The sequence below is a fragment of the Gastrolobium bilobum genome, unplaced genomic scaffold (genome assembly GCF_033153095.1).
Source record: "Gastrolobium bilobum isolate Gb01-03AN ecotype WA unplaced genomic scaffold, APGP_CSIRO_Gbil_v1 utg11339, whole genome shotgun sequence".
Lineage (NCBI taxonomy): Eukaryota > Viridiplantae > Streptophyta > Magnoliopsida > Fabales > Fabaceae > Gastrolobium > Gastrolobium bilobum.
Window position 1 is genome coordinate 77,068 of NW_026897528.1, and position 22,027 is coordinate 99,094.

General features: G+C 32.1%; 1 protein-coding gene across 1 annotated transcript; it reads left to right on the plus strand.

Annotated features, from left to right (window-relative positions):
* The first annotated feature begins 10,267 nt into the window (after positions 1-10,267).
* On the plus strand, positions 10,268-10,806 carry LOC133307718 (uncharacterized). Its single transcript, XM_061508271.1, has one exon. It carries the CDS (start codon positions 10,268-10,270, stop codon positions 10,802-10,804), a length of 537 nt encoding a protein of 178 aa, XP_061364255.1. The 3' UTR covers positions 10,805-10,806.
* Positions 10,807-22,027: the final 11,221 nt, after the last annotated feature.

Genomic DNA, 22,027 nt, shown 5'->3' on the forward strand with positions numbered 1-22,027 from the left:
ACTTATCTCTTCCTTAATATGTCTTTTCCATTTTCTCTCCTGGTAGATTTTGTGTTCAAACTAGAGCTAACTGGTAGGAGTAAGTTTGTTTATTTTGGGGGTTCAGAGGCAGCATTGATGGTAGAGAAGGGGGTTGTAAGGTTGAATCGAGAAAAATAGAAATTAGGGCCATGTTTGAATACTGTTTTCAAAAACAGTTTTTTAGTTTTTAGAACAAAAAAACAAAAAAACTCGTTTGATAAGGCCTGTTTTGTTAAAAAAGTTTTAAAAACTGTAACTGTTTTTTTGTTTTTAGAATCAAATTTAGAGAACATGTCTGAGTTGTTTTTGTTTTCTGTTTTGGTTTTTAACTTTCAAAATAAAAAAAGCATAGAAAACAACTGTTTCCATAATTATTCTACAAAACAGTTTTCAGAACAAAAAAATCAAAACACAATCAAACAGACTCCTAGATTTTTCCTATCCTATCCTACCACTTTTTAACTCAAGCCCCTCCTTGATAAGTTAATAGTTTTGGGTAGGATAATAAAAAACAAAAAGATAATTTTATTTCATCCTATTAACATACCAAACAACTAATAAACAAAAAGATGGGATAGACTATCCTATCATATTCTCCCTATCAAGTACACTAAATGGTCCTTTATATTAAGTGAACTTACCTTGCATTCCACACATTCATCGTCGGATAAAAAATTATCAAAATTGTACTAAATTTTATTTCTAACTTCCATCGTCTTTGGCAATTTTAAATTAGTTGTCATAATATTTGTTAGAATAGGGAGTTATTTAATTTGAAATATTGTTGTAAATGTATTTTTGAATTACTGTTTGTAACAAAGTGTTTGTTTAGGAAATTGTTGGAGGATCTTTAGGCTTTAGTTTTATTCTGTTATACTTGACTTGTGTATAAATACACCTCAATTGAAGAGGAATTGTATAATGAGAAACAAAGTATTTTAGTATTCAGAGTTTTTACATGGTTAGGAAATTGTTTAGGAAATTGTTTAAATACACCTCAATTGTTTAGGAAATTGTTGGAGGATCTTTAGGCTTTAGTTTTATTTTGTTATACTTGATTTGTGTATAAATACACCTCAATTGAAGAGGAATTGTATAATGAGAAACAAAGTATTTTAGTATTCAAAGTATTTCGGAATCCTAATCTTCTTTCAAATTTTTCCCCTTCCCTTAAAACTGTAATTTCAACAGCCAATGGTGGAACCTCTGCCATCGTTGGTCAGGGTTCACTCTCCTTGTCCAATGGGTTACACCTTCACTCTGTGTTAGCTGTTCCTTCTCTTGATTTTAATCTCCTATCTGTTAGTCAGCTAACCTCTAAGCTTAATTGCTATGTAATTTTTTTGCCAAATAAATGTATTTTTCAGGACAACCAAACAAAGAAGACCCTTGGTTATGGTGTTAGGAAAGGAAAGTTGTATTTCTTGGATGTTTCATCTGGTAGCACTAACTCCCCTCCTCGTGTCTCTGTTACTTCAGCTGTGGACTCTGCAAAAAATAAAATTTGGTTATGGCATAGGAGATTAGGTCACCTATCTTTTAGGTATCTGAATAAATTATTTCCCAATTTCTTTTCTGATGTAAGTGTTAGTGACTTTCACTGTTCTGTTTGTGAATTGGCCAAGAGCCATAGGATTCCTTTTTATCCAAGTTTGAATAAAAGTATTATTCCCTTCCAAGTGATTCACTCTGATGTATGGGGCCCTGCCAAAGTTCCTTCTTTCTCTAAATCTTTGTATTATGTAACATTTATTGATGAATGTACACGTATGTGTTGGGTAAGTCTTCTGAAAAATAAAGGACAAGTTTTTACGGTGTTTAAAAATTTCTTCCACATTGTTCAAACTCAATTTAAGACCAACATTCAAATTCTCCAATCTGATAATGGCATGGAATATATGTCAGGAGAATTTACTGATTTTCTGACCTCACATGGAATCAAACACCTTACCTCTTGCTCCTATACCCCACAGCAAAACGGATTAGCAGAAAGAATGAATCAAACACTCTTAGAAGTGGTTAGAGCTTCCTTGTTTGGGATGCATGTCCCTTCATCCTATAGGGGAGAGGCGGTGACTTCAGCTGCATATCTTATTAATAGGACCCCCTCTAGTGTCCTTAAATTTAAAACCCCTTACCAGGCTCTTACTTCTTACTTCTCTATACCTCATCCCTCTAATCTTGAACCCCGAATCTTTGGCTGCACTACCTATGTTCATATTCCAAAAAATCAGCGGTCTAAATTGGATCCTTGTGCCAAAAAATGCATTTTTGTTGGTTATTCAGATGTCCAGAAAGGGTATCGATGCTTTGATCCTCTGTCTCAAAAAATTCATGTCACTTTGGAAGTTACTTTCTGGGAGAACGAGCCTTACTACTCAGGGGGAGTCTCTACTTCTCCTTCTCAGGGGGAGAATCCAACAATAATAATGAACAGAGAAGAAGAAGTCTGCATTAGAACTCATGTAACACCTTTCCACTCCAATAATCCATCAAATACAGCACCGAATGATGAAGCAGTACAAAATGATGGAACTGAATTTATTGATGCAGCAGCACCGAATGATGAAGCAACACAAAATGATGAATCTGGTTTAAATGATGCAGCAGCACCGAATGATGAAGCTGCACAAAATGATGAATCTGGTTTTGTTGATGCAGCACCACAACAACCTTGTCTAACACACATAACCGAGGATCCTTTGGTGGCTGTCCCAGAATTTCAATCTGAAATCCAGCCTGTACAAAGCTCAGAGGTAATTCCTATTCCTCTTTCTAATTTAATTCAGACACAGACCAGAACATCCTCTAGGAGTAATAAAGGTATTCCAAAAACTCTCTATGAACCTGATCTCAAAGTAAAGGCCAAATACCCCCTTAGCAACTATGTATCTACCAAACACTTATCTGAATCGTATGCACTAACTGTTAATCAATTATCTAGTGTGTCAATTCCAAATAATGTACAGGAAGCATTAGGTGATCCGAAATGGAAGGAAGCAATGAATGTAGAAATGGAAGCACTCCAGAATAATTCAACTTGGGAATTGACTTCCTTGCCAAATGGGAAGAAGACAATTGGGTGCAAATGGGTGTTCACTGTAAAATTAAAGGCAGATGGAAGCATAGACAGATACAAAGCAAGACTAGTGGCCAAGGGATATACACAAAAATATGGAATAGACTACCAACAGACGTTTGCTCCGATAGCTAAGCTTAATACTATAAGGATATTACTTTCATTAGCAGCTAACAGAGATTGGCCACTGAAACAGTTTGACGTGAAGAATGCATTCTTAAATGGTGACCTAGAGGAAGAAGCTTACATGGATGTACCACCAGGAGTGCAACTATCTCAGAATAATGGAGGTCTGGTCTGCAAACTGAAAAAAGCATTGTATGGACTCAAGCAATCACCAAGAGCATGGTTTGGACGCTTCTCTTTAGCAATGACAAGATTTGGGTACAAGCAGAGTAATTGTGACCATACTCTTTTTTATAAACACAGAAAGGAGAAGGTAACTATTTTAATAGTTTATGTAGATGATATGATCCTAACTGGAGATGACATTGAAGAGATGAAGTCTCTTGAACATCACTTAGCAACAGAGTTTGAAATGAAAGATTTAGGACCCTTAAAATATTTTCTTGGGATAGAAATTGCAAGGTCTCAAAAAGGAATTTTTTTAACCCAAAGGAAGTATACTCTTGATCTCCTATCAGAAACTGGAATGTTGGCATGTAAACCAGTTGACAACCCCATTGAAATGAATCATACTCTTGGTATATACCCCAATCAAGTGGAAGCTGAAATTGGAAGATATCAAAGGCTAGTGGGAAGACTTATTTATCTTTCACATACCCGGCCAGACATTGCTTATGCAGTTGGAATAGTAAGTAGGTTCATGCATTCCCCTAGTGAAGAGCACATGAAAGCCGTATACAGGATTTTGAGGTACTTGAAAGGGACACCTGGAAAAGGTATTCTTTTTTCAAAAAACAGCAAGAAAGGCATTGAAGGATTTACTGATTCTGATTGGGCTGGAGACAAAACTACTAGACAATCCACCTCAGGCTATTTTACTCTTGTAGAAGGCAACTTAGTCACATGGAGAAGTAAAAAACAAAAGGTTGTGGCAAGATCTTCGGCTGAGGCAGAATTTAGAGGTATGTCATATTGCATTTGTGAACTTCTATGGATTAGAAATATTCTGAGTGATTTGGGCATCAAGTATGATATTCCTATGAGTCTTTATTGTGATAATAAAGCATCCATTGAAATTGCTCATAATCCGGTTCAACATGATAGAACAAAACATGTTGAAGTGGATAGACATTTTATAAAAGAAAAATTGGATCAGAAAATCATCACAACTCCTTTTATCAGATCTGAAAATCAGCTTGCGGACATCTTAACAAAAGCAGTCTCTGGAAAGGTTCTTAAAGATACAATTGACAAGTTGGGCATGCTTGATATCTATGCACCAACTTGAGGGGGAGTGTTAGAATAGAGAGTTATTTAATTTGAAATATTGTTGTAAATGTATTTTTGAATTACTGTTTGTAACAAAGTGTTTGTTTAGGAAATTGTTGGAGGATCTTTAGGCTTTAGTTTTATTCTGTTATACTTGACTTGTGTATAAATACACCTCAATTGAAGAGGAATTATATAATGAGAAACAAAGTATTTTAGTATTCAGAGTTTTTACAATATTATTCATTTCGATGTAAGCATCATGTCTCTTTTACGTCGGTTTGATCTTCAGCTACAGCCAACATAGAACAAGTTCAATAATTTTAAAGCCAGTGCAACGGTTCAATTGACATGACTTGCTAGTCAAACAATATCTTTTTAGTCAATTGGTAAGTTGGGGGAAGAGACAAGTTACAGCCAAAAAAATTAATTTATTGTAAATTAAATAAAAAGTTACGAATATATTGTTATTTTCAAACTATTTACAAATGTATCGTAAGATGTCACGTTCGAATTGGGCTAGCACAGACGTGATACCCCACAAGAACATGCCTAAACAAGGCGTGACCAACTCATGCCTGGAAAAAAAATGTCACCAAAGCACCACTCACGCTTGGAAAAAGTGTGACCTCAGAAAATTATATTTCGTTTGCGAGAAGTATGGAGAGAGAGATAAAAATGAGATATCACAGTTAGAAAAATAAAAAACTGAATCTTTTGGGTTATCCTAATCTATATTTTTACTCTTCGTACTGTTGTTTTCTTCTTTTGTGTGGTATTAGAAGCTAAAAGAGAGTAAAGAGAAAATATTGATTTCATTGATTGTGGTCATTAATTTGTACAATGATTGAGCTCTTATATAGAAGAGCATAACAGAAAAAAGAGATATAGAATATCATTAAAATACTAAACTACCCTTATACCTAATATCTAATACGTGGGTTATGGATTCCTAGGGTTTGAAAGGGGAACAAGTTTCGATCTCGATCAGGATCTACAAACAAGTTTTGAAAGGGGAACAAGAAAATAATACACAGAAGAGGGACAATGCAAGTGATAATAGCAATGACAATAACAACAATGGAAGCAGTAACAAAATCGTGAATTCCAATGAGTAACCCCAGAAATCAGCCTTCCAGTAAAACCCAATTGCTATTTTCTTCCACATTGTCCCCTTCTTTTTCTTTTTCCCTTTTCCCTTACCCCATCTTCATAACAAATCACATCATCTCTTCAAACATGTCTTTGTTCTCTGCCTGCAAAATTGGGCAAGGCACTATCTTTTTTTTTCTTTTTTTGAGAAAAATCTGAAATTGAATTGAGTTGAAGTTGGTGTTTGGAAAATGAAGGAACTTTCGTCTGCTATATTTGGTGTTGAGCCTGAACCATTAGAGGGAAATTTGGATATTGAAGTTTATTGAATGATACAGATATTATTCGGAACTCTTTCTTTTTTTTTTCTTTTTTTTTGGTGCGAGTCAATTTGGATATTGAAGTGGAAGTGTGTTTCAATTTCCACAGATCGTTTTCCAAAAAAGAAATAAAATTCCACAGATCTTTTTTAATTTGTATTTTTTTTGTGGTAGGCTTTTCTCTCTCTCTCTCTCACACACACTCTTCATAAAGTTTATTGAATGAGGAAACCATTTGGTCGGTGGTACTTGTCAAGACATGTAAGTTCGTCCCTCGTTTCCATGAATTTTGTTTCTAGAGTTTTAATTGGATTTGAATTTGACACTTGCGAAAGGAAATTTCGTTGTTCAGTCGTTAAAGTTAGCGTTTATTTGGATACCATTTGATGCATAAATCCCAATAAAAATAGTAAATTTTTTATATCAACCTAGTTACTTGAGACGAGTAGAATCTTTTAGGTATATTCAAGAGTTTCAGCTTTTTGAATCAATTATTAGACTAATTCTGAATTTGAGACATGTTAATAATTAAGATTTTAAACTTTCTTAAAAATAGTATTGATGTGGATAGAACTTGGATCTTTTCACCACCTATTCAATTCGTAGGCACCAACTAAATTATCACCATTTGTTGGTTACTTGGCGCTGAGTTAGTGGGGTTGGATATGTGTTCGATTCCCGCTGAATGCATTCTTGGGGAGGGGGCTGAACCTTTAGCCATCACTGTTCCCCCGCACTCCGGATTAGTCTCATAGCCGGCTCAAAGAGTCGAAGCTCGTGGGGATACCGGAGGGAGCCAACTCGTCTCAAAGAGATAATTAGGGTTGGGTAACTCCAAAAAAAGAAAAACTATCACCATTTGTTAAAAATAAAAAACTATTTTGAGATCAATATATATAATATGACTACCTTTGTAAAAAATTTGCTGGCATGCATTCCATGATCTGCACATTCAACTTTTGACAAATTATTCATTTGATAATTATAATGTAAAATAATTCCTATTAACTTGATTTGTTCCATATTTATAATGGAAATTTTTTTGAAACCATTTTATATGAAATTATAGATAGTAAATAGTAATCATTTAACATTATATGAAAATTATGTAATTTTTTTTAAATAATTTTTTTGGAGAAATTTTTTAAATAATTTTAAACTGTAAATAAATTGAATTAAAATCAAATTATAAGTAACAACTGACTAACTTTATCTGAGTTTTTGGATAATTAATAACCCTTTATATTGTGGTTATGGCATGTAATGCGGTTTAATTCCTTAAACTATCATATATTACAATATGGGGAAATCTTCGGTCATGTTGCTGGAAGAGCTTTGTGTCCCATAGTGAGAGAAAAATATATGGGATCCATTTAAATTTAAAAAAAAAATAAAAAAAATCATGAGGGACACATCTTTAACGAGTCTGTTGGAAATTATTAAGTGGTTCTGCAACACGACCAATTGATTTTCCTTACAATATACCCCTTTGAAGTTATAACATTTTGCAATTTGAGCCTCTCTCCACCCTATTCTATTGTTTTCTCAAAAGTGATGCATTTTGATAAATCAATATATGATATCCGTGAATCATCTTGTGGATAACTAGAAGGGTGACCTTCTGAATAATAGTTATAGGAAGCCACCTTAACGAACAATATATTTGTGCATACTGTGATAACTTTAAATAGTACCTATGCTTCTACTCATGACAAATATGTGAGAGAAGTGAATAGATGAAAAAAAAAAGTGCGGGCTTGAGAGCTCACAAGGAACTACCTAAACAAAATTTAGCCAGTTAATTATGTTGTCATGCTCTACTTCTTACTTCAATGACATAAAAAATAGTAAATTTTTATTTTAAAGGTATGAAAGTTCAAGTGTGAAAAATAAATAATTAAGTCCGACATTATTTGAAATCACCCATGAATAATTTTAATTCTTAGGTAATTGATGGGGGAGCTCAAATAGAAGAGGCTATTAACAATGGGTTAAATAAAAAATCCAACAAATTTTAGCTCAAAACGTCAAGTTAAGACACTAAATTTTTAAATCCTTTCACATGTAGGTTCATCAGCACTACAGCGATAAATGAACGGGGTTATCTGTTTTAAGAAACCAAATTTGATCTATTAGTATTAGTTTCCATCCTCACAAAGGAAAGACATAAAGATAAGTTGATTGCATTTCCATGAAATTTGCTTAGGTTGACATAAAAAGTAGAGCTTTGTGTTAAAAGATAAAACAAAAAATAAAAACTCTTTTGTCCTTCCAACTTAACTTAGCACGTCTTGCCCCTTCTTTAATACACACAAAGTCCATAATAATAATAATAAAGTAAAGAAAGATCAAAGATGATAAGAGAAACATCAAGGATTGGCCAGCAAACCATTCAAATTTACTAAGTGATAACTGACTTTGCGGCAGTAGCAAAAGACAAGTGGGAAATGGGGTTTCGACATGGCCCTCATATGCGAAAATTTAGTGGTCTTTAATGCCTTTGTCCTAGATTTGTAAACCACATACAGTTGTCTCCAACAACGCTTTCGGAGTTTTCATTTCTTTTAACAATTTGCTCTTCAGACTCACACCGCGGCAAAAATAGTTTAGTATATACTATATAATACAAATAAATTATGGGGATAAAGTATCTAATGTTACTTTAGATAATTTTATCTAATGATCATTATTGAAACAACGTCGTTTGGATTGAAAAATTAAAAAATTAGAATAATAAAAATTATTATAACCCTGAAATAAATTAAAATTACAAATACACAATGATTTTTGTCCCAAAACGACGTCATTTCGATAAATATTAGACAACATTACTCTGAATCTTTTTTTTTTCTCCTTGCTTTTTTTATTTTATTTTTTTTTCCAGTGCAAATTCACATGTCAGTTTCATAACTATATGTATATTTCTTCCCCGGTTCTTTCGTGTCCCTTCGCCAAATTCAAAATACCAAAGAATACTTACAAGTCATCGGTCTACATCCTTGTTCATGTTAGAGAATTATGTGAAGAAAATAATTCTTACACGTTATTTTGTATTTTTATATTTTTGGTACATCAAAATCTTAAATAAGAATTATTTCCTACAAAGGACTTAAACACTTGTGTGTCTTAACTCTTAAGTGTAAAATATTGATCTTTTTCGAAGTTAGCAACTTTTCGTGTTGAATTTAGATTAATTCAGGTGTATATAAATATATCATGATCCTTACACCGTAAGAGAAAAGGCTTACCGCGCGTCTTAAAATAGTAAATGATTTCCCATTGTTTAACGATATTAAATATGAAAAAAAATACCAGTAAATACAAATAAAGTGGTAAATGAGAAAAATAAAGAAAGTTTCATTAATAATATTTTATCGCCGAACTCATAAATTTTCTGTCCAAAATTCTCTGCACTTTTATTTACAAAAAAAAATTTATTAAGATTCCCAACGTACCGACATATATATTAAGAGTCAACTTACTGTCTTTTTTTTCATGGGAAAAAGAATGAAGATAACGATCATATTGTTGAGCGCATATTAACTTTTAAGAGAAATAATGATGCTTGCTGAAATCCTCCATACATAAATTATCTGTGTATATCCCAAAAAATATATCCATGTGTAATGTAAAACCATTTATAGAGTCGTGAAAAATGATGAATATGAAAAAGCATATATACATGCCAATATTATTATAAGGAATTAATATTTCTTGTGTTACAAAATATAAAATTTTCTTGTGTTACAAAAAATAATTTTATTTTCTATATTTATATATAAAAATGTTTGGAGTTTATAGAAGGCAATGTGAGAAGAATAAAAAGAAAAGAAAAATATAAATCCAAAATATTTTTTTTGGGTGCAGAGGATAAAATGTATATCCTACAATGTCCCTTATTATAATCTACCGATGACTTATTATAGAAGTTGATTAGAGAAAACCCAAATGACTTGTACACCTAGTTTGCTTTGATTTTGTCCTCGCCAACACTTTTATAAATCTCTTTAGATATATATTCCACGCCGCCCACAGAAAGCTTTGGCCTTTTCCACAATGCTTTGAGATAGCAAGCATGAGAACCACCGACTCCACCCGTGGGGCCCCCTTGCCTCAATCACACACGTTCATTTAACCATCAAGAATTCTCAACTTGTACGAATGAAAACGTCAAAAGGAACATCTTGAGAAGAACGCAAGGAAGCTCACATGAAGTATCATGGAAAATCTAGCACACACCCCCCAACCTTAATTTCTCCATGCCTCGATCTCTCTCAGTCTCTCTCTCTCTATATATATATATATATGTGTGTGTATGAACTAACTGAACCAAATTCCAAATGATGACTAAGCTTGCAAAATGGAAAACCTACGAAAACAATTCACAAAGGAAAAGGACATAGTTGGCCGGGTCAAGCCCAACGGTCATTGCAAGAAACACCCCAAACACCGCCAATCACCTGGCGTGTGTTCTCTTTGCTTGAGGGAAAAACTTACTCAACTATCTGCTTCTACCTCACGTAGAACAACCTCTTCTTCTTCTTCTTCTTCTTCTTCTTCTGCTTCTTCTTTGTCGTCCTATTACTCCTCATCATCTTCCGCTTCTTCTTGTGCTTCTCCAGTGCATTGTTTCCGTTTTGTTGCTGAGGGAAAGAGTAGCTCTTCGGTGTCGTTCTTTATGCTGAGTGGCAAGCATGGAATCATAAAGAGCAAGTCATTGGCTCTTATTCCAAGAAGGAGAAGTCGTGAAGGTGGAGTCCCTTGTGGTCATAATAAGAGTGCAAGCAGAACTGGGTTTTGTTTCAAGTTGCTTCATACTAAAAGCAAGAGAATGAAGGACACTGAGCCGGTTCGTTCTATGTCTAGTATAAGGGAAACCGTGACCGCAACTAGCTGAAAGTGATGACCATTTCTAAATTAGTCATTGTTTCTTTTGTTGTTTTTTTCTCCACCCTTAAGTTTTTTGGTGGATTATAGTGCCTGATTATTAGTTCTTATTTTCATTTTTTTTTTCTACAAATGGAAAGATAAATAAAGATCTTGTATTACATTATGTCATATGCATATGCATTCAGTATATATATTGATGTACATTTTTTTGGATCATTGAAAGGGAAAATAACAAACACATGTCTTATTATTATAATATATAATATATAACTAGATCGAGGTACATACAGTACGTATATTAGTTTTGTAAACGCGCGGATCCAAAACGGAAAACATATATGCCAAAGAGAGCCAAAGATTATTACCTAAGATTTGGTTATTCCGTTTTTTGTGAGAATGTTACGTTCAGTAGGGATATGTAGTTAGTTAGTAATTACTGTGTAACTAGAAATGGTTAATTATCTCTTGTAACACTAGCAAAAGGTGAAGAAAGATGTATCAGTTGTACTTGTGGCTTGTGGTTGTTAGTTACCAGTTGTATTCTTTGAGTAGTAGTTGGAGTGTATATAACCAAGTTGAGCTGTCATGTGTTTGTGTAAACCAGGGATCTATCCATTGGAGGATAAAGTATGTTGATTTAGGGGTCCTCATGTAACAACGATAAAGATGAAGGCACCATTAGAGCTTCCCAGGTGCTGTATATAAAATGAGGGATGGGGGGTGTGTGAGTCCATGGCTATAGTAGTAATAGAATTAGTTTTCTCGTTCAATAAAGCCTTGTTCTCTCATTGGTGCTTTTATTTTTGAACATCACCCCACTCTCTTTGCATTCTTTTTGTTTCTCCTATTCATCTTTTTCTTTTTTGGTACATATTTCTCCTATTCATCTTTCTTTTCTCGAAAGAGAACTCTTGCAAGTCTTTGTTGTTTAGCTCTGGCGGTTCTAATACAGGTAGAAAAATATTAAATAATATCATTTAATTCAGTTTTCTTGCTCACTAATGAACAGCTAGGTCAGCGCATGCAGGGGGAATTGACTGGCTTGACTTGGCTGTATCGGTGACTATAATAAGGCTGTTACTTAAATTTCAAATCTTATCTGAGACTGCAACTTTAACAAAAATTTCCCAGGTTAGAATTTCATATATGGTAAGTTTACATTAGTGTTGGGGTACGGTTTTTATTTTATTTTTTGGACCCTGATTAGGGTTGAAGTATGAGACTTTGAAGTTTTTGTATTTTCAATTATTACCATTTTTGGGGGGTGAGATCTTTGAAGACTTTATACATGCAGATGCAGGGGATGGTCATAATATGGGGAAAACGCAAACCTAATACCGTACTACGTTACAGCTCGTATGTAAGACGCGTGGGTCCATAGATGTTCCTCCTAACAAGTCGCTATTTCCTTTGCATGCGTTGTAAAGTTCACGTTGTTGAGTTGGCACCACAAACATGAAAATTAATGTCTTCTCCCATATGTCAGACACGCAGGGATTAAAAATTGGAAATAATCAAGAGAGCAGCAATAAGACCCAGATGCAATCTTCGCAACAATAATTTCAAAGCCTATTTTTGGATACTTGGAAACGGATCACACACGGAGAAGAGTAATGTTTTGAACGAAACAAATTGCCGAAGTTATATTTTTGCCTGTGTCTGAAACGTAAGGTTACTCCTATGTCTTGAGTCATGTTCAAGTTGTGATGCAAACCTATTATTCTATCTAGTTGTTAGAAGTTTTCTTTTTCTTTTTCTCACTCATTCTCTTTATAGGAGCAAGCAAATTAAAGTTGCAAGAGTATAAACACTTTGTCTCAAAATTAAATATAAAAAGTGAATTTTTAAAATTAAAAAAAAATTAAATGAATTTACCGCAAAAGGATACAAAGTTTGGTGTGTCAAACCCCGCATGTATTACTTTATATTAAGCTCAAATTTTTGATATTTTTAGATGTATCAAACATTTGAGGATCTTCTATACAAAAAAAAAAAAAAAAAAAAAACATTTGAGGATCAAATGATCTTGGTATAGGTAAAAAAAAAAATACTATAACTTTCCGATGGGAAACTTGAAAGAAGCAATAAACATGGGCACATTAATAAGAAACACAAAAGGATATAATGAACCTAGACACTTTAACTGGGCTTTGGGCTAAGAAAATTATTGGGCCTTTATTTTCTTTTCTCCTTTTTTTTCTTTTGGATTTTGGATTTTGGATATTTTTCCTGGGCCTACCTTTTTTCATGCATACTCTACCTACTCTTTTTTAACACCGTTAGATGAGAATTTTAAGAAGACAGAGAAAGGGTGAAAGTTAGTTGAGATTCTGACCTAACAGAATTGGAGATTGTATGTAAAGTAGGCATAAAAAAAGTAGGCACAACTCTTATCCCTTTTTTTCTATAGGGTTTAATATTTCTAATGTTTTAGGAGAAAAATATATCTCCTTCATACACATAAAAGTAGTAGGACCCATGTGAGGAGAAGAGAGAGAGAAAATATTAATCTCATACACTTTTATATTTGTGTAGATAGGAAATAAATTTGTCTCCTACAACATAGGTAACATTAAACCATTTTCTTTAATTAAGCTTTGACACTTTTTACAATGGTTGAAGCAATCATTTTTATTTCTAGATTTGCACTCTTGCAATTTTTTAAAGTTTTTATTCTTAAATATCTTTCTTCATATCCACCATTTGCACTGGCAGCACACTTTTAAGGTTTTTTTTTTTCAAATGATATCATTTTTCGTTTTAGAAACTAAGTTTGTAATATATAAATGTTATTCATTACTTTTTTCAAAATATTTTTGGTACTACATATATACCGAATACTCAGTACATCTTTTATCAGATATGAAAAAAACACATTTATACTATCCTTATCTTTATGATTATTATTTTTTTCATATCCTCTTATTTTTCACTTTTTGGAAAAAGAGTACATACTATCATGGGGAGGGTTATATTGATAAAAAAATTTCTTATAAAATTACAAACTACATTAAGTCTGACTAGTCAGACACTCTTGGTTAAAGTCTGACTAATCAGACTTAATGTAGTTTATAAGAAAAAAAAGTTTGTCAACATAACCCCCCTTACTCGCATAGCACTGACAATATGATTTACTTCTTTAACAAGTTCACGTCACTCGTCCCAACCTGTACTTTTCTTAATTAATAAATGGGAAATCATTGTTTTATGTTGCTACTAAAAAAAGTTATATGCAACAATTCATTATAATTATGTATTGTGGATAGTACATAGTTATAATATTAAAACTGTTTTTTTCTCTTTTCAGATATTGTCGGCTGATATGGCGGAGAAAAAAAATAATTTTACCATTATAACTATGTACTACCTGTAATATGTAACATCTCGAACGCTGACGAGGACGGGGAGTGATCGCCAGTGCAAAAGGGAATGTACAAGGAGCGGCTCTTGACAGGTTTCCAGCGGGGTTACATAAATGAATCGAATCAACATCCGAAAGAGAGAGATTTCGAAGACTGTGCAGGTATAAGACTGCACAGTTTTGGATAGCTTATAAGAATTAATTGGTACTACCTATATTAACAAGATGCATCTACTTTTTGGTAGCTCGGAACAGAAGAACTCCATACTTAAGCGTGCTTGACTTGCAGTAATTCTGGGATGGGTACCTCCTGGGAAGTTTTCCCAGAAAGTGTGCGAGTGAGAAAAAAGCACACTGAAAAGTCTCGTGTTAGAATGTGGGGATAGTCATTGATTCTTGAAGTGGCCGGACGTTATAAGTGGTATCAGAGCAAGACCTCTCTCCCAGTACGGTGTGGTTCGAGGACGAACTAGGCGGAAGCTGGTGGGCATGTATCATCCCGAGCGCTGACGAAGGCGGGGAGTGATCGCCGGTGCGAAAGGGCATGGACAAGGAGCGGCTCTTGTCAGACTTCCAGCGGGGGTTAAATGAATGAATCGAATCAACACCCGAAAGAGAGAAATTCCAAATACTGTGCATGAGACTACACAGTTTGGGATAACTTATAAGAATTAATTGGTACTACTTATACTAACAATATACATCTACTTTTCGGTAATTCGGAATAGAAGAACTCTGTAGTTAAGCGTGCTTGACTTGCAGTAATTCTGGGATGGGTGACTTCCTGGAAAGTTTTTCCAGGAAGTGTGCGAGTGAGAAAAAAGCACACTGAAAAGTCTCGTGTTAGTATGTGGGGATAGTCATTGATTCTTGAAGCGGCTGGGCGTTACATAATACATAGTTATAATAAATTGTTGCAAATAACTTTTTTCCAATAATATAATAAAAATGGAACCCTTAATAAATTAACAGTTCAGTTTACTGCATTTGGCCTAGTATGTCCTCTGCATGAAGGGCATTGTAAAACGTTTCCATGTAAATATACAATTTTTCTTATATTATAGAAGATAATCTTATCTTCTACATATATATAAAAATATGTGAGGCAGATATGGGGTCATGTGAAGAGAAGAGAGAAAAAATATGAATCTCATATACTTTTATGTGTGTATAGGAAATAAAATTATCTCCTATAACATAATAAACATTAGGGAAAACTTCATTTTCACCCATTGTGATTTTGTGATTTATCATTTGACCCTCTGTGATTTTAAACTTATGACATAAACCCATTATGCTGAAATAATTTATCACCCTCTATGGTTTCTAATTTTCACTTAGACCCCTTGTGGTTACAAAAAATTTTACTTAAACCCCTTGTGGTTTAAAAAATAAACATTTTAAAAACATATTTAAAATAAATTTTCTCTCTTTTTTATTTTATATCCTCATGTAATGCATTTAAGGTTTGAAAAATATTTTAAGTTATTTCTTCAGAAACTAATTTACAAATTATCTTAAAAAAAATTATTTTAAAATATATTTGAAATTAAAAAAATCATTTAAGATGAAATTAAAAAATATTATTTATGATAAATTCAATATGTATTATCAAAATAAGATATTTACTTTCTTTAAATAGATAAAATAAAAATATTTGATTTGAATTTATTTTCTTGATAAAAATAAGTGAAATTTTTTTAGAATTTGTTTTTATTTTTTAAACCTTAAATGCATTAGGTGAGGATATAAAATAAAAAAAAGGGAAATTTATTTTCCTCTTATTTATTTTTTTAAATTTTTATTGTTGTAACAAGGGGTTTAAGTGAAAATATTTTAATCACAAGGAGTCTAAGTGAAAATTGAAAACCACGGGGAGTTAAATGATAAATATTTAAGCACAATAGATCTAAGTAATAAGTTTAAAATCACGAGAGGTCAAATAATAAATCACAAAACCACAATGGGAGAAAATAAAATTTTCCCTAAACATTAATCACAAATATATATATATATATTGTAGTATGCCTGCCCAGTACCATGAAAAGCTTGGAACAATGATCAAAATGCCACTGTTCCCCAACTTTTTTCCCTAATTGTCATGCCAACAGTGATAATTCTCAATATGTCACGTGAGCAAGTTCGTTCGGCATTGTAGCGAACTTGGTTGCAATTAATGCACCTGCACGTTTCCACCTGTCACGCCACGTGGCAGACATGCAACAAAGTTCGCTGCCCGCCCTAGCGAATTTCGTTGCATGTCTGCCATGTGTCATCGTGGCAGGTAGAAACGTGCAGATGCATTAATTACAACCACGTTTGATACTTGTAGTAGCGAACTTAGTGTCCACCAGGAACGTGACACATCAATAAAATGAGTCCGCTGCAGTGTCCAATGAACTTTTCCACGTGACATATTAAAAATTAACACTCTTGTTGTGACATTTAGAGAAAAAAAAAATTAAGAAACAATGATATTTTAATCACTGTTCCCAAAAGCTTCTCGAGTGCATGCTTTGGTATCAAGCGTTGCTATTATAAGCATCCATATATGAACATATTTCACCCTCGATAGAATACATAAGTGGCTATCTCACCTCACTAACAATTCAGCGTCCAAGTTTAGGCTGGTGAAAAATCAAATCAATGATGTAAATTTGCAACGTACTCAGAATTATCGAAATTTCACGGATGCACTCGATCACCAACACAATCCCAACTAGGTGCTACTAGCTTGCTAAATTCATCACGATAATTATTTTGAGATTTATTCAACTTCTGATGTGTCATTTACTTACCCCCACCTTAGAAATGACAGAGACATTCCATATAACCTTTCCTTCCTGATATACTAATTCGTCATTTTGATATAAACCACGACTCAAACGAACCCAGTTTGAGGGGTTGGAAAATGACATTGTTTCAATACTTTCCTCCAGCTGTCATATTTTCATTTGCCTGTCAACGTCACAGTGCCAATGGCTTTATTGCTCAACTTCAGTGCTTATCGTTCAGCAAACAGTGTTTATTGCTCATAGATCCAAATAATTCAATTAACTGCTACATGTTTATATAATATTGCTTTTTCTTTTTTGGTACAATATATAATAAGAAAAAATATTTGTTATTTTAAATGACATAAAATTATGTCATTTTAAAAGATATAGACACAGAATAAATTTTTTTATTTTTATTTTAAATTAAAAAAAAACTACTCATTTTTTCTCTTTCATTATTTTCATTTTTTGTGTCTATCTCTTCCTTAAAACGACAAAATTTATATCATTTAAAATGACAAACACTGATATATAATATTATAATATTGCTTTATCTGGGTGCAGAATAGTTCCAAGTCCTTTCCCTATATTTTTTTAGCACTTTATCGCCACTCTTACGTGTTCCCCATTCCCCACGAATCGCGCTAGAATTGTACTGTCAGAATTGAATTAGAAGGGTGGATTCAATTTTCCATTTGATTATGATTATTAGCGGGACTTAATGAGTGCAGAGACGGTAGGTACTTGGTGCTGATGAGCGTGCCTTGTATATTTCATTGCTCATGTGTCTAATTAGTGGGTTATAGTTTTATGCTTCTTTTGCTAAGAAAAATGAAAATCGCACAAAGAAAGAATCTTATTATGAAAGCTTCACATAATATAAATAAGAAGTTAAGATAAGTAATCGATAAAAAAAATTTCAATCACACCTCACGTTTATGATTTTTTAGACTTTTACAAATGGAAATTAAATACACAATCTAATAGAATCCTAATAGCTTAAATGTTGATTTACTAATCTGCACCCAGGACTCCCTTGGCTCGTTGAGATTATTCGAATTCTAAGTCGTGTTGATCGGTGATTGGTGGGTCGATCAATGGTTTGGATTCTGGACCAAAATGTGTATCTCGGCCTGTTTTATGTGAAATTAAAATATATTTTAAGTTGAAATTTTATTACATAATATTTTGAATTTTGTGACGATAAGTATGATCAAGCAAACTACATGTTATGTTTTATGGGAATATAATTTTCATGTTGTCTAATATAACACACATAAAATTGGGTGAGATTCACTAAAAAGAAAAGGGAAAAAAATAATGAATTCCACCCATTTTTTGTGCATTGCATGAGATAAAATTATTTCATGTAAGTTACTAATTTTTTTATCTCATGTAATATAAAAAATATATTGTGTTTGTCCTTTTAAATGACACAACTTATGTCATTTCACTCTTACAAAGAGGTGGGACTATGAAGCACCGACACTTCAAAAACCCTGACGTGTCGTGTCCGACACTTTCCGACACTCTCCGACACTTCAACACGCGTTATAGAAATTCAAGAAAAAGTTCAAAGGTTTCGTTGTGTTGAGTTTTTAGTTTCAACTATTAGATTTGTTGGATTACGATTACCATTTTATTGAGTTTAATATAAATATTTCGGATATCTTATGTTTCTTTGCAAAATTGATGAATATTATAATTTATAAGTTTAGTTTCATATTTTTGTTAAATTATTGAATATTAAATATAATATACACTACATAAATTAAAAATATTATTTAATATCAAAACGTATCCTAACGTGTCAAAATTTAACATTTTTTAGAATTAACGTGTCGGAGTGTCGTGTCGTATCGTGTCACGTGTCAGTATCGGCGCTACATAGGGTGGGACCCAGACCTTTATATTTTTTTGTCCATTCTCTCTCCTCCTTTATCTATCTCTTTCTCTCACTTAAAATGACACAACTTTACCTCCTTTAAAATGACACATTTTCCCCATATTTTAATTGGGAAAAGAGTTTCTCCTGTAAGCCCAAAATCACATTGTTTTGAGATTTATGATTAAAAATAAAGGGTATTTTGAAAATTTTATATTCTTCTTTGCCCTATTAATTTTATTAAAATACCCTTTTTTTTAATCATAAATCTCAAAACGACGTCGTATTAAACTTATAAGAGTTAATTTTATTTCTTATGATAGGAGAAATATTAATACCTTATAAAATATGAAAAATATAAGTGTTTGTTTAAATTCTGTTTTCAAAATTATTTTTTTTTTGATTTTTAGAAAAATAATTATTTGATAAGACCTAGTTTGTAAAAATAATTCTAAACATTATAATTAATGTTTAGTTTTTATAATCAAATTTAGAAAATGTATTTGAATTAGTTTTGTTTTTATATTTTGATTTTTAACTTAAAAAAATACAGAAAATATCAAATTTCATTAATTATTGTACAAGACAGTTTTTTTTTTTTTTTTCTTTAAAAAAAGAATACAAAACCAAACATCCCCTGATACTCTCTTACATAAGAATGCCCTGCCATGGGCTATAATTTCATCCCAAAATGGGGAAAAAAACGACAATTTCTGATGACACGTACCTTACTTACTCCCGAGTCTCAGAATCCCTTTCACGTGTAATAATAGATTTTGGTTATTTCAAATTCGAAGAATGCCGTTTGACATGAGCGAGTTAACGTGATCACAGATTCTCTTAAAAAAATCAATGGCTGAAGGAAATCGAATGCCACGTGTATATTTTTAAGAATATGTGACGCATTACCTGGAAGACAGACTGTTGGGTTGCAATGATTATGATAATCAATCAAACTAACGGTTGGTGTATATATATTATAATGTAAATTATATAAAAATATATTTCTTAAATATATTTTATACATGTTAATTATTAATTTGAGTATTCATATATATAAACATTTTATTTTGCCTAAAAATAATTGTACTAGGACAGAAAATGATATTTTTTTCTTCAAATAATTTGTTAACAAGTACTTTAAAAGAATTAAAGAACATCATTTTTTTTCTTTTGGCAGGATAAGGTAATGTTTCTACACCTTTTTAAATAAATTACTATAAATTTTGAGAATATTACAGTCTGCTGTCCGACAAGAAGATAATAGGTTAATTACATAAATACACATATTGATAGGCTTTTTAACTTTTTTGCCCCTTATTAATTAAAAAATAACCATTTTGCCACTGTTCCAAAACTATACCTCAATCTATCCCTCTTTAATTGATTACATCAAATATTTAATCGACTACTCCAAAAAATTTGACCTAGTCGATTACATAATCGATTAAATGAAAAGAAAAAATGTCGCAGAGGTTCTTGTGTTCCAGAGTTTGGTGTCTTAACCGAACAAAACTGCATGAAGCATGGCTGTCTGATAGAGTAAGTGCATGAAAGGATAAGATGAGCTTGAGGAAGTGGTAGCAACTAGTCTAGTACTAGGTCTACCTTTTTATGGTTACATAAAACACACCGAGAATAATATTAAAAAAAAACACACACTGAGAAGTGAGAACTTTAAGTAGGATAGAAATGGCATAACATAAAACACATCTTTTTATGTTCTTTCTTTTCATTTAATCGATTATGCAATCGACTAGGTCAAATTTTTTGGAGTAGTCGATTAAATATTTGATATAATCGATTAAAGAGGGGTAGATTGAGGTATAGTTTTGGAACAGTGGCAAAATAGTTATTTTTTAATTAATAAGGGGCAAAAGGGTTAAAAAGCCCATATTGATAGATTAAGTTTATAATATTATTTAATAAATTTAAAATTAAATCTCATCGATTAAAAACATTGTTCTTAGATTGTCTTTAAAGTTCTCAATCTTTTAGGTACAAAACTAATTCCTATTTGGGTATTGGCTTGCGTGGTTTTCGTCACAAGATGCTGCTTTGCTAAAAAAAAATTTGGTTAATATGTATCTTTAGGTAGGTGAGTTCATCAACCGATTCAAATCGCGATGATTTAATCGAAAAATCAATAATCGATAACTCAAAAACCAAAAAAAAAATGTATATTTTAATTGGATTGGATTAGTTTTCACTTTGGTTGGTGAAAATTGATTAAATTCAATGTATTATGTATATATTATTTTCAAAAGATAGTGACTTGGATCTTGTTGTTTTGTAGACTTGAAATCTTGGATGTTATTGATATTAAAGTATTTTGTTTTAATTTTTTATTATCTATTAATCTATTTTAATAGACTTGTTTTAATTTTTCAACACTTCGTGAGTTTTAAGACTTATTTTAGTTTAAGAGATAGGATATTGTTATTATCAATTAGTGTTACTACCAATGTCACTATCAATTTTTTCACCGTTAAATCGATTATGTTGATCTAACGGTTCTAATTTAACTTTTTTCTCCTTATATTTAATATTTTATATTTATTTTCTTTTTTTTATGGTTATGATACCCTATTTTTAATGCTTTCACATTAAATATGAGGAATCATAATCATACAAAAGTAGAAATAAATATAATCGTTGGATCGACACAATCGATCTAACGGTGAAACAAATTGGTAGTAACAAATAACAATATCCTACCTCTTAGTTTAAAGACTTGAATTTTTCAGTGGTTTGTAACTTTGAATAGCTTTATTTTTATATAGTTAATAATTTGTATGACTTAAATTTTATTTTTTTTGAAAAATAAAAAACTGATCTAATTCAAACTTAATAAAATTAGATTGAATTTTAAAATAAAATTCAAACCAAATGGATGATTAAATGATTAAACCGAAGAGATTGAATCAGATGATTTTTACTTCAAAACTAATTCAATCCAATCCAGACCACAGACACTCTTATTTTAGGCACATATAAAAGACCGAGATTAACCATAATATGTATCATTGACTATTAACGACCGAGATTATGACAAAATATATAGACATATATTATAAATTATGAAAATCGACACTTTTATTATAGCTTTGCACAACACCACCCCCGCCCCCCCTTATCTTAGAGGAACTAATGCAGTTCGTTAGTTATGAATATGATAATTTTCTTTAAAAAAGATTTGATTATATT